We start from the raw sequence: 9,004 nt of genomic DNA, 5'->3' as shown, positions 1-9,004 counted from the left end.
TGTGTAAATAAGTTCTGACAGCGCATTTGCGTACCGACATGGTTGACAGCTGTTAATGCACAATTATCATTTTAGATCGACAAACTGTAATACTGTATAAGATTTCTATTCAAACTGGATAGATAAATAAATATAGGCTATCCGCTGCCGTTTTCAAAGCACAGTGCAAAACTGTGACATTTCATTCACTGATGCGCTTCAGTCGGCAGCGCTAAACCCGGAAGCGCATATACTTACTTAGCATTTTATTTTTAAGTTTACTATAAAACAGTTGTATTTAATACTCCCTTTTTATTTTAAAATATAATAGTATTATCACACTTTATTCTTTTATTATTTTATTTAAAAAAAGCTAAATAAATAAAGTGCAACAATATTATCACTACGATTAATTTATTTTTTTTATAGTTTTATTTAATGGGTTACACTGTGCAGTGTGAGAACCAAACCAAATCTCCAGGTTCTCTTATGAGAACCAGGCTGAAAAACATATGTGCACCCCTGGTTATAATACACATTTATTATAGTATGTTTTTTATTATGCAATATCTTATTTTATTTTTTTTATTTTTTTTAAATATAAATGCTGCCTTATGTACAACTTAAAAATCACTTTAATATAGTAATGTACCAACTGACAGAGTTCATAGTTTTTAATGGGTTACACTATGTGCAGTGTGAGGACCAAACCAAATCTCCAGGTTCTCTTATGAGAACCAGGCTGAACAACTTATGTGCACCCCTGCAAATAGCTTTGGTTTTATATTTAATTTGATTACATTTGACACATGATTACAAATTTGATAAACGTAATTAAATTTGAGATTTACAAGAAATATTTTAACTGCTACTATTTATTATTCCAATTTAAAATAACTTTTCTATTCTATTTTGATATAATAATAATAATAATAATAATAATAATAATAATAATATATCTCAGTGTATATATTGCAATATATTTCTGTCATGGCAAAGCTGAATTTGACTAATATGCTGATTTGCTGCTCAATTACTGTAATTCATTATTGTTCTCAATTATTCATATCTAATAAAAATAAATGTATAATTAATCGGTATTATTGAAAGCATTTGTTGCTGCTTAATATTTTTCCTGTCACTATTTTCAATTTAATGCATCCTTGCTCATTTTTTATTTTTTTTAACAGTTAACAGTTTCTTTACATATGCAACCTGCATTTTTATTGATCAAGAATAGATGAAAATTATACAGCGATAATGTGACAATGACAACTATACTGATAAAAACACTTTAGCTAGAAAACAACTGCATATGATCTAGAACATTCCACAATGGTTTGTAATTTTCGATCTATTCTAACTGATGCTTCCAAGACCATCACAAGTCCATACAAAAACCTCTATATGCAAAAAGTAAAATCACAATAATATTCAGTGCATCACAGAAAATCAAATGCTTAGGTTTGCAAGGTTTAAAAACATGTAGATTCAAAATGCACAGGCACAAACACATATGCATCACCTAGATGCCATCTGATGCATGCGCTTTCATCTAAAAGATGGATGTCTTCGAGACATTTATGGTTTGGAATGCATGCAAAGTATGTACACAATAAATAAAAAGCTATGCTTTCCAGATTAAGTGCTCTTTAGCAGACATCTTGGAGATGTATGTGTGCTTACTAGAGATTGGGCAAGTGACAGAAACACTCTCACACTGGCCCCCAGGCAATCCATCCTTATTGGTGAGCCCTGCAATATGATATCTTCAGAAAAAAAATCAATGAATGAAATAATGGTTCTTGTTCTTTACCTCTGCATAGTCTTTTATATATCGACCACAGCCTTTAGCCTGACCAACTTCTGCAAAGTTTCCTTGCCAGAAGGAAGTTCACAGGGTCAGACTAAACTGTCTGTCATCGCATACTTTGCAAAGCAGTTTCACTGTTTGACTCTATCTCTGTCTAGATATTGTGACAGTATCTGCACTCAGGAAGATAAGGACTGAGGACACACCATTACAAACTGCAAAGCATTTGTTATGAGTCATGTATTAGAGATGTTTCATTGTCAAACTACTTCCTTAATATAAAGACTCAAGTATAAGTAAGATATTTATTGGCTTCCTTGAAAAGACAAGAGTCTATTATTGACCTCTTATTTTTCCAATTATGAAGATATTACTGATTTCAGCTTTAATGAGTGCCGACTGACATCGCTAACACCACATGCTGTGCAGCACTGCCAAACCAGACACGTTTCATATTAATTATGCTGAAAAATTCTCACATAGTCTCTCAGTGAGATTACATCAACATAAAGCCCATCAGAAACATCCATCTGTCCTGTCTTGTATCCAAAAACATGACAAAGAGCAAACTAATAGCTAAATCTTTTGTAGTGTAAACAGTTGTGCCAATTTCTGACTTCTGTCAGGACACATTTGTGATGAGACAAGACTTGTGAGGGCCGATGAGATTATAGGCGACGATCCTTTTTTCTGCTGAGGTGGAGCTGGACAGACTTTCAGGAATACTATGTGATGACTGCGGAGTAAATGTGATTAAATACACCCTTTTCTTCCTTAAGTTCATTATTTTGGGCAAAAGAAGCAAGTTCACTTCACAAAAGAACAGGCCAATGGGATTCTCATAAAAAAAAGTTCACCACAATTTCATGTCTGCTTTATTATTTGATTTGTGATCTTGTTAACGTGCACACACAAACATTTTTGGAACCTTAATAGACTATATAACTGTTATTGAAATTTGACATTTACTTTTGGTAAATAATTTCATTGTAGTTATTCTCATAATTGATTTTGGGGTCAGTATAAGAGTTTTTAAATGTTTTTGCAAGAAGTCTCATATGCTCATTAAAGGGGTTGTTCACTGTTTTTTTTTCTAGGATTGATTGTGTTTATGGGGTGCAGTCTAACATGTGTTAATGCTTCGTTTTTTTAAAAATTGATTATTTTTTACATAATTTACATAATTTATTCTTTTCTGAAAAATGCACTGATCTTTCCTTCTTTTATGAAGCCCCTCCCTCCCCTCAGAAATAGGCGATGGACTCTGATTGGTTAGTTAGCCCAGTGTGTTGTGATTGGCTAAACTGTGCAAGCACGGCTTTTAATGGTAGGCCTATGTTTTTTTTGTTGTTGTCTCATACTTTTAGATACGCTGTTATTTGTAAATGCTACTGCTTATGTTAGCTTTTAATATATGGTTTTATCCTGATTAAAGCTTTAATACAGTACGGCAACTGCACGCGGGGTTTATCTGGGTTTGTGATGTCACTAACCCGGGAAGTAACTTGTTGAAGTCCCTACCAGCCATTTTTGTAGGAGTTAAACTGCCAGAATTTTAAAAGACGATATCTCCGTTTGCATTGAACTTTCAGCTTCGTAACTTTGCAGATATTGTTTATGCTCAAATAACATTACACACTAATTAACATTAAAAAAGTTAAATCGCAATGAATCACCCCTATAAAGCTCAAAATAGAGCAAAAATAACACAAATTTTTGTAAAAAAAAATATGCAATTTAAAATAATTGTTTTATAGTTTGAAAATATTTTATGTAATATAAAAGCTGAATTTTCATCATCATTACTCCAGTCTTCATGGTCACATGATCCTTTAGATATCATTCTAATATGCTGATTTGCTGCTCAAAAACATTTTTTTATTATTATTAATGTTGAAAACATGTTAGGGAACTGTGATACATTTTTTTCACAATTTTATTTTACACAAATTTATTTTTAAATATTTTTTTTTGTTCAATTTAATTTATCCATGCTAAATAAAAGTATGTTTTAAAAAAGTAGTGGTATTTTCACTGTTATTTTGTTGAATCTTGATGGGTTCAGTAGAAGTACAATGGAAATAGTTGATTAGCTGATCTGGCATTTCCCAGATATAAAGCTTGATACAGTCAGTTATACTACTAAGTATAGTTCAAATCTATTAACATATTTACAGACTTACTGTTATAAAAATGATAATTAACTTTATTTGGAGTACTACTTGTGCACAGTGCAGATCAATATTAATATTAAGCCTAAAATGTCACTATTGATGAGGATTGCATGATCTTTGAATAATATCAGTCTTTAAATGCAAGATATTTAAAGTGTACCTGAAGCATATTTGCAATAGTTCCACTTTAGCACAATCAAATATACTTCAGTATATCTTTAGTTGGACTTCAGCACTACTTTAACAAAACAAAATTAGTTGTTTCAATTTAGCAGACTTTAAGTACACCAGTTTAGTATACTAAAAGTACAATTGCAGGGTATTTTTATTAAGTACATAAATGTTTAAATGTATTTATACTTAGCATGGAATAAATGTATTTCAAATACATTTTAGTATATTTATATTTCACTAGGGTACACTTTACCTTAACATCCTGTAAATACTTGCACAGAGACTTCTATCACTTCTACTATCACCTCAGTTGGGTGGTGGTTACGTATGATCCCCCCTCCCTAGCTTATTTTATTAATTAAATAGATGGTGTTACAACTCACCCCGGGTTACAACACTTCTCACTCTTCCCTATGGTTAGGATGTAATCATTATAATTATTAAGAACAATAGCAGTTCATGGGAGTTCCTCGCAAGTGTAAGTGTGTGAGCTTTTGATGAGCACTTGAGTCTTGTATCGACACTCATCTGTAAATATTCAGGGAATGGGAATGACTTATTATAAGCAATTCAACAGAATTATGTGAAAATGACTGATAAAAGACTTATTTATAGTGCTCTGGGAGGTTGATCATGAATGGATATGCTAATAAACTACAAAAGGAAATTATGGAATGATAATTCAAACCTATCCTTTGATGACACAAAAATACACTCGTGTGCATTAATATTCATATCTCTCCCTTAATATTCGACTTACATTTATGCATAAGCATTTCATGCTAATTGGTAATGCAGTACTAAAACGATCCTCGCTTGCATGCACGACAAAAGTAGCTCATAAGTTTCACTGAGAAACCAAAAGAATTATTGATAAATATAATTATATTTTACTCAGTATTGAAAAGTATCAGCAAAAAAGTTCAGTTAAGTTTTTTAATTAAAAATTTAATTACTTAATTCAATTTTTGTATTTTTATGCTTATTCGAGCATCACACTGATCACTTAGCAATGTAAATCTCTAATGAATTCAGTTTATGATTACAAGTTTAAGAGTCTGAATTTCAATTAGATTGGTCACGTCCCACAGGAAGTTGAACTGGCATGACAGGAAGAGGAATGTAATGAAGTTTAATAGAGTACTACATGGATGACATATTTTCATAGGCCAAACCATGGAAATGAGCTTTTTTTTCCGGTTAAATGCCTTAAAAAAGGTCTGTGGTTAACACAAGCTCAAGATATTTTCAGACTTAATTCCACAATATAAAATAAATCAGTAATACCCCATTCATGATTTTTATTTTTCTTCTTTTTTTTTTTAAAGGTATTTACAAGTGGCTAAATGGACTACAGAGGCTGTCAGGGACATTGAATGTCATAATGGCTATCAAGTAAACATAACTACTCACTAGTCTGCTTTCACAGCCTCACTGGGTTTATAATTGTGGTCTTGCAAACTTTTCAACCTCAAACATTTAAATAAAGACTGAAAGAGTCGTTGTTTGGTGATGGCGGCGTCAAAGTCATGCAACCGTGGTGTAGTTTGTTATAGCCTACTTCTGCCGATTGAGGCCTTAAAATTCCTAAAAGTTGTGTTCATTTGTAAAGATTATCATGATGAAAAAAATGTGTAGGAATTATAAATGTTTGTTGGCCACAGAGCTATTTTTTTGCAATAATCCAAAAGCCAATGGAAAAATCCTATTGGGTTTTTGTGGAGGGAACCAAGGTGATGCAAACTTCTGGGTTGGACTACAAAAATACGTCATCACTGCAGCACTCTATTCAAGCATACTGGCTATTTATTGGTATTCATAAATCACATATTAATGCCTTATTCTGCATGACCACATTTTAGATCCCTTAACCCTAACTATTAATAAGCAGCAAATTAGGAGTTTAATGAGGCAAAAGTCATAGTTAATAGTAAGTTAATAGTGAGAATTGGTCCTTAAAATAAAGTGTGACCCTTTTTGATTTACTTTTTTCAAAACTTTCAGCCAAGGCTTTGTTAAACCAACATTCAAAGGTTTAACTTTTCTACTTAAAATGAGTTCCAATGCACTTTAATTCTAATTTCTTACATTCAAATACAGCAATTCTGCATCCTGTTTGTTCAGAATCAGTTTAAATCCAGCAATTGAACTGGAATTGATCAGGCATTCCCAATTCAATTCAGAATGGCGCCCGAGCAAGTTCTGCAACAGAGCTATTGTGAACTGTGCTCCGTATCCTATTTGTTGGAGGTGAGAGGCTAGATTGTCTCTTGCTACAGGTCCTCTGCCCTCCCCGGTTTCCCTGTCACCTCATTCCTGATGAGTCTGTGTTGTTAATGTTTTCTGGAACTCATTTCGCCAGCCCTGGAGGTTAATTGTCTCCAGCTCCCTCATGTCTCTTATTGATTAAGAGCGTGGGCTGGAGCAGCTCAACTCATTGGCACCGATGCACATCTTCACCATGAGGCAGGGCCCTGAACCTCGTCACTCCAGGGAGGACTGTTCCATCCTGGGCTTGCCCACAGGGACCCGAACCCCTGACCACCAGCGGCACAAGCAATATCCTGTGTTGAACAGCCTGTGGAATTGCTCTAGGCTGGTCTTACTCACTGTGAAGAAAAAGGAGCAGGCCATGGGAAAAGTCATTCTCAGCCACAGCGGGCGTGAGAGACGCTGCTAGCCAGTGCTGTCCTGCACTCGCTGTGAAGCCGTCAATCTCTCCAAGATGACACTCCGTGACGGGCCTGTCTTAGTTCATCACAGCTGATTGAGACACAGGACCCTGAGCGCACATTACAGACAACAACTCTACAAGTCTAGACCGAAAATGTTTATCAGGCAAAGGCGAAAAAAGAAACAAGACGCAGCCCATAAGCATCGCCTTCGCAGAAAATATTTCCATCTTTTTACCTTGAAAGAGGAGCAACCTTGCAGTAAATAAACGAAAATGCAATTTATCTTCTCCACGTCCAACATATTGGAGAGCAACCGGCTGTCACGGAAAATACACAAACAAACCACAGTTTTCCTTATTCCATCTATCAGGTTTAAAAGAATAGGTCATCCATAAAATCATTTAATCGCCTCACATCGTTTCAAACGGATTCTCGAATATTTTTTGAGAATCTTTAAGCTTTTTTCCCATACAATGACAGTTCATACTAGCAACCTGGTTTGTCAAGTATCTTAAAAGTAGAGTATACGACTATTCCAGGTTTGAAGCCATATCATAGCTTTGTGTGAGAAACAGACCTAACTCCAAACAGAAGACATGGACTACTTATATGGTGTTTTGACTTTTTTATTTTAGTTTATTTTATTTTATTTTTATTTGAATAAAATACCTTTCAGTTTTGAAATGAAATACACATATATTCATACTTTACATTTCCCTGAGCTTGTCACAATTCATTCTGGGATTTCCTTTATTTTTTATTTTATTTAATAGATTTTAGACCAATTTTATTTTATTTTATAGAATAGCATATAGCATATAATATAATTTTAATATCAGCTATTTGTAAGTTATCCGTCATAACAAAAAAATGTATTATCCAATTAGCTTATCTGTATTGGCCAACATTTTTAAAAAGTTACCTTTCAATTTTGAATGAAATACAAATATATTTATACTTCACATTTCTCTGACCGTCACAATGCATTCTGAAATTGCCTTTATTTTAGTTTAGTTTAGTTTAGTTTAATTTATATTTAATCTAATATTTTATTTTATTTTTGTTTAATTTTGTTTAATTTAATTTAATTTAATTTAATTTAATTTAATTTTATTTTATTTTATTCGTCTTGGAAAAAAACAGCAGAATACAGGTTTGGAATAAAATAAGGTTGAGTAAATAATGACAGCACTTTAAATTTTAATAAACTACTGCCTTAAAAAACAGTGAGCTGAATCAACAAGCACTAATCTTTAATTCCAGTATTGGATAGAAGCAAAAAATATCCAATGCTTGATCAGTGGACGCTATGATGAGTTTCCTCGCTATATTCAGTCTCTTTATAAAGCTCTGCTCCCTGTCCACCCATAGCCATCTGCTACGCTCGGCTTTGGACACACAGCTTGGCATTTTGTCCGTGCTGTCAGCTCACCATGGCAATAACTGAACTCGCCCGTGTTCCTTACAGTTGTCGGAAAAACAGTCATATATAAAAGAGTGACAAACATGATGAGCGTGTTTGTGTGTGTGTGTGTCACGACAGAAGCAGAATAACTCCTCAGCTTGCTTTTAAAGACATTACTGCCATTCAAAACCAAAAAGTGTGAAACTGTGATTCACGGTTGTGGGTGCACTTTTATACAACAGTTCTATAAACAAGAAGTTATATAAAGTTACTTACATTTCAGACACAACATGATCAGCTATTCTGGTTAGTTTTGCTCCTTCAATGGAAAGTGTTTGATAAAATATTATGAACCAAACTATCTATTTGTATAGTGATTATCACATAATATATAGTACTTACACTATATATGATATAAATTGTTTAATATGCAGAGATGAATATTACAGCTGCATGCAACTAAACATTGTTTTAAACATTTGTAACACCTCTGTTTGGTGTTACAACTGTTACAACTGTTTGGAAATGTTCTATACATCTCTTAGTGGCATTAATATTACTAAAGCTTTTTCTAGACAGACTGCATTACAGATAGTGACACGGAAGGCTTACCAAGCCAATGCTCTCCTGTTATCTTGCCAAATCCTTCACGATAAGCTTCCCAGTCACGGAAAAAGTTAACAGAGCCATCTTCTCTGCGTTGAATCACCTGAAAAAAAGTAAAAAATGTCATTGTCGTACATTTAAACACACTGTTATCAATATTATATTCATGCAGAGGTGA

The 9,004-nt window shown here is 33.5% G+C and overlaps 1 protein-coding gene across 2 annotated transcripts in view; it reads right to left on the bottom strand.

Annotated features, from left to right (window-relative positions):
* fibcd1a (fibrinogen C domain containing 1a) overlaps window positions 1-9,004 on the bottom strand; it is a 121,864-nt gene that overhangs the window by 27,597 nt on the left and 85,263 nt on the right. For both annotated transcript variants that reach the window (XM_016455720.1, XM_016455721.1), the window contains one exon: window positions 8,833-8,929. In XM_016455720.1, the coding sequence (XP_016311206.1) occupies window positions 8,833-8,929 (97 nt within the window). The remainder of the gene's footprint in view (window positions 1-8,832; window positions 8,930-9,004) is intronic.

This window comes from Sinocyclocheilus anshuiensis, unplaced genomic scaffold (assembly GCF_001515605.1).
Source record: "Sinocyclocheilus anshuiensis isolate Anshui unplaced genomic scaffold, SAMN03320099.WGS_v1.1 scaffold363, whole genome shotgun sequence".
NCBI classification, from domain to species: Eukaryota; Metazoa; Chordata; class Actinopteri; order Cypriniformes; family Cyprinidae; genus Sinocyclocheilus; species Sinocyclocheilus anshuiensis.
Note: the sequence above shows the minus strand (reverse complement) of the source record. Positions and strands in the feature narration are given on the sequence as shown.